The sequence below is a fragment of the Opisthorchis viverrini genome (genome assembly GCF_000715545.1).
Source record: "Opisthorchis viverrini unplaced genomic scaffold opera_v5_10, whole genome shotgun sequence".
Classification (NCBI taxonomy): domain Eukaryota; kingdom Metazoa; phylum Platyhelminthes; class Trematoda; order Opisthorchiida; family Opisthorchiidae; genus Opisthorchis; species Opisthorchis viverrini.
The window spans coordinates 1,886,296-1,890,255 of NW_008751666.1; the positions used below are offsets into that span (position 1 = coordinate 1,886,296).

The 3,960-nt window shown below is 43.9% G+C and overlaps 1 protein-coding gene across 1 annotated transcript in view; it reads left to right on the plus strand.

Annotated features, from left to right (window-relative positions):
* Nucleotides 1-306: 306 nt before the first annotated feature.
* T265_00973 (hypothetical protein) overlaps nucleotides 307-3,960 on the plus strand; it is a gene marked incomplete at both ends in the record, with an annotated part of 43,086 nt that continues 39,432 nt past the window's right edge. Inside the window, one exon of the mRNA XM_009164888.1 lies at nucleotides 307-611. Coding sequence (XP_009163152.1) covers nucleotides 307-611 — 305 coding nt within the window. The remainder of the gene's footprint in view (nucleotides 612-3,960) is intronic.

Sequence of the window (3,960 nt, forward strand, 5' to 3'; positions counted from 1 at the left end):
AAGGGTATGGGTGGATCATTGTGACTAATCGCTATATCCGTTTACCTTTGCCTTACTTGGTTCTAGCGGCTTAATGATTATGACATCGTAAATGAACACTGAAGCAAGTATCACAAGTTGCTCAAACTTTTAGGGTGATCTACAATAGTTCATCTATGGCCTCTTGGACTTGGGTAAAACCGTAACCATTATTACCGCGTAGCTTTTTTAAATCCCCCATCCACCTTTATTCTTTTCTTTACAATAAGGCTTTCAAATAAGTCATGGCTGTACGGCAGTGAAGCATTGGTGTTGAGCACTGATGTCATGCTGTCGTTGATGATGATGATGGTGCTTCGTCGCCTTACGGTTGCTCGTGAAACACTGACTCGAGAGCAGCAAGCGGGATTCCGGCCTCGTAGGCGTTATCTTGACCAAATCCTCACATTCTGTCAGGTTCTAGGACAACCCCATACGTATATGCGACCCACAATTCTAGTATTTCCGGATTTTCGAGGTGCATTCGACTCGGTTGATCGGCCTGTTCTTTTCGACACTTTTGCTCACCAGGGAATGTCTTGGAAGTTTGTGAACATGATACATTGTTCGTTTTCTCAAACTTTTGGACGAGAGTGAGTATTCGGCGAGCTCCTCAAAAGCTCCCGTACAAAAAGTTGTGTTCGCCAAGGATGCCATTCCTACCTAATTTCGTGATGAGATAATGGGAAGTTTGTGAACATGATACATTGTTCGTTTTCTCAAACTTTTGGACATGTGAGAGTATTCGGCGAGCTCCTCAAAAGCTCCCGTACAAAAAGTTGTGTTCGCCAAGGATGCCATTCCTACCTAATTTCGTGATAGCTGAGATAATGTGAAGAAAGCGGGATGGTTTCCAAAACCTTGGTGCTCAAATAGCCTGTGACGAGAAGCTTGTCGTTCTGGAATACGCCGTCGACATCATTCTCGTCTTCAAAGATGAGAGGACGCGGGTATTTTTGGGTGAACTGAATAAAGTCCTCTCGTCCCTTGGTATGCAACTTGTATCCACAAAGTTTCAGGTCATGCTCGTAGACATGCAGTCACTGAAAACGTCATTTAAAATCCAAGTTGTGGAACGTTCTATGTACCTTGGAAGTTGCATTAGTTTTGACTGTAGTGTGACCGATGAGGTCATTGCACCAGTATGCAAGGCCCGGGTCCCGTTTGCTAATTTGGGACACTTATGGCGTCAAAGCGGTATATCCCTGAGTTTCGAGAGACTATCAGGCTAGATTACGGACTATTGTGTTGCGTCGCTGTGAGACTTGGCTTGTTTGAGCCTTCAGGTGTTCGACAATCGCTTTCACAGGTCCATAGATCGCGTAGGTTAGTGTCGGAGAATCCGTAACGAATCGATTAGAAAGAAAGTTTTCGGTTGTGCAACGGGCATTTGTATTGAAGAATGTGTCCAGCACCAGAAGCTGCGTTGATTAGGCCTTGTATTGCGCATGCCGAACCATTGTTTGCCGAAGAGTGTGCTGTTTTCCCTGCCCAATTCAGAATGGCGGAAGCAGAGAGGTGGCCAACCATGACATGGCAGAGGGTATGAAAGTGATTACGAAACGTTTGTGTACTGTTGGTGCTGCTCGCCTACCAGGATGGGGACCGCATCCCCAGTGTGCCTGGTTGGAGGTGCTACAAGTTGACTGCTAATCGATGTCAGTTACGTTCTATCCAGATTGAATGAGCGTCTGGAGGTGTAGCCCCTCGGAACGATTGTAGTAAGCTAGCACTAAGTTCCTTCACCACCCACCTTTATTTTTTCTTCACAACATGACTCAAATAAATCAATGTTGTACGGCAGCGAAGTATCGGTGTTCGACACTGATGTCATTCTATCGACGATGATTTTGACCCAACGCTTCCAAATGGAAGCGTCTCTAATCAGTGACATAGTTTACATCTCCCCTTTTAGCAAGGGTGAATTCACCTTGAGTTTTTACATTTATGTTGGTCCACAACGGTTTTATTTAGGCAGATATTCTGCCAACTCCTTGATACCAAGTTACTTACAAAGGGTTTGACGATGGACTCCATTCCCCACGATTGACAGCTTTGCTTAATTAATGAAGGGTATGGGTGGATCATTGTGACTAATCGCTATATCCGTTTACCTTTGCCTTACTTGGTTCTAGCGGCTTAATGATTATGACATCGTAAATGAACACTGAAGCAAGTATCACAAGTTGCTCAAACTTTTAGGGTGATCTACAATAGTTCATCTATGGCCTCTTGGACTTGGGTAAAACCGTAACCATTATTACCGCGTAGCTTTTTTAAATCAAAAGCATCACAGTTCGATTTCCTAATGGTTCTGCATGTGTGGCTATAGAATAAAGGTTAAAACACCGAAACAACGAAAGCAAGTTAAATTGGTGCTTGGACGCTCATCGATGTACGATGAATGGGTACCAGTGTACGTCAGTGAGTTTATTGATAATTATGATCAGTTATGTCCGAGTTAATAAATCAAATGTATGTCTTAAGCATCAGACGGGTTTCGGTGTTGGGGCATCCTTTTACAAAATGAGTCTAAGAAGTCCTTACGATATAGTATTCCCCTGTTGAAGAAATACCTCTGGAGGTTGCAAAAAATCCCCTCACTTGGTTGTTGTTTTGGTTGGGAAATGGTTAAGAGTAAATGTATCATCTGCTTTCTGCATTCACAGTAAAATTTCGCTTGTGTTCTGGTGTTCCTCAATCGCTTACATGAGGATGGGGGGAATTTTTTGATTAGTCTGAAGTGAATGCGCCAACTTTTAAACTAGTGGAGTAGTGTTAACACGCTCGCATGTCAGATGTCCGGAGTTCACACTCCGACACGGCGAAGAAAGTGTACTACTTGTTGGCTCTAATAAGAGTGAAATTCGAGTCCACTGCTCTCCACCTTTGGTGTGGGCTCACCAGAATAATTGTGCCAGGACAGGAGGACGACTGTTAAAATGAGTGATGTAAACGTGGATTACTGGGAATTTGGAAGATTTTGACTTGCGCATTACTTTATCTTATTCTTCGGCTGTATTGCCTCATCGATATTTCGTTTGTGAAACGCTCAGATTGATGGTGCATCATGTATACACAAGGCTAAATTACCGGCTAATTAATGTCAATTTTTGTCGAAAGGAGTTCGTTAGTGAGGCTGGTTTGTGTATCAATTTTTTGTGGTAAGTGAGAAATTCGGGTCAACAGTACAGAATGTTTCGATTGTATGTCTTCTTGGAGAGCGTACCAGCTATTTGGGGAGCCAGAAATCGTGACCTGTTCGGCTTCGGGTGGATCGCTTCCGCGAATTTGACGAAAGCTGAATTTCTGCCTCTCCCTGGTAAAGTTTGTGTGAGAGGGGAAAGAGGCGACTTTGTTGGCCACTGTGGGGAGTACATCTGCTTATCTGCTCCATTTAACGTACATTTTTTTAACCCTTGGTGATACGTTTGTTCCCGTTTGAGTACGGTGTTATCGAGAAAACCGGTGGTATGATATTGCTACCGCTCAACCTAATGAAACAAGATGAAGTTTATCCAAACTACCGAGCTCCTAGGGTGAAGCGAGTGACTGCGTTTGTGGACTGCGCCGCCGGAGTTCTTACGTAGACCTTGCACCGCCGTTTAAAGGATAGCTGAGCAAAGACACTAGAAAGCTCGAAGAACGTACACTGTCTACCAGAAGATGATGAACCTGAAAAGTAAAAAAAAGTCATTTACTACTTTACTCCCTACACTAACGAAAAGCTAGGGCTTGCTGTTAAACCAGTAATCTGAGAAAGCTTTGAGCTCTGAATCATCCTCCACTCGCGTTGATACACGGTTTGCCATCTGCTACCTACTACCATTAGTTTAGAGCTGAGCACAAAGCGATGGCTTGTCACAATAGCGACTTCTATGTTTACGCACGCTACCTCTGCAGACCCGAACGTCATTCATCAACACCACTTATCGTGCTCTG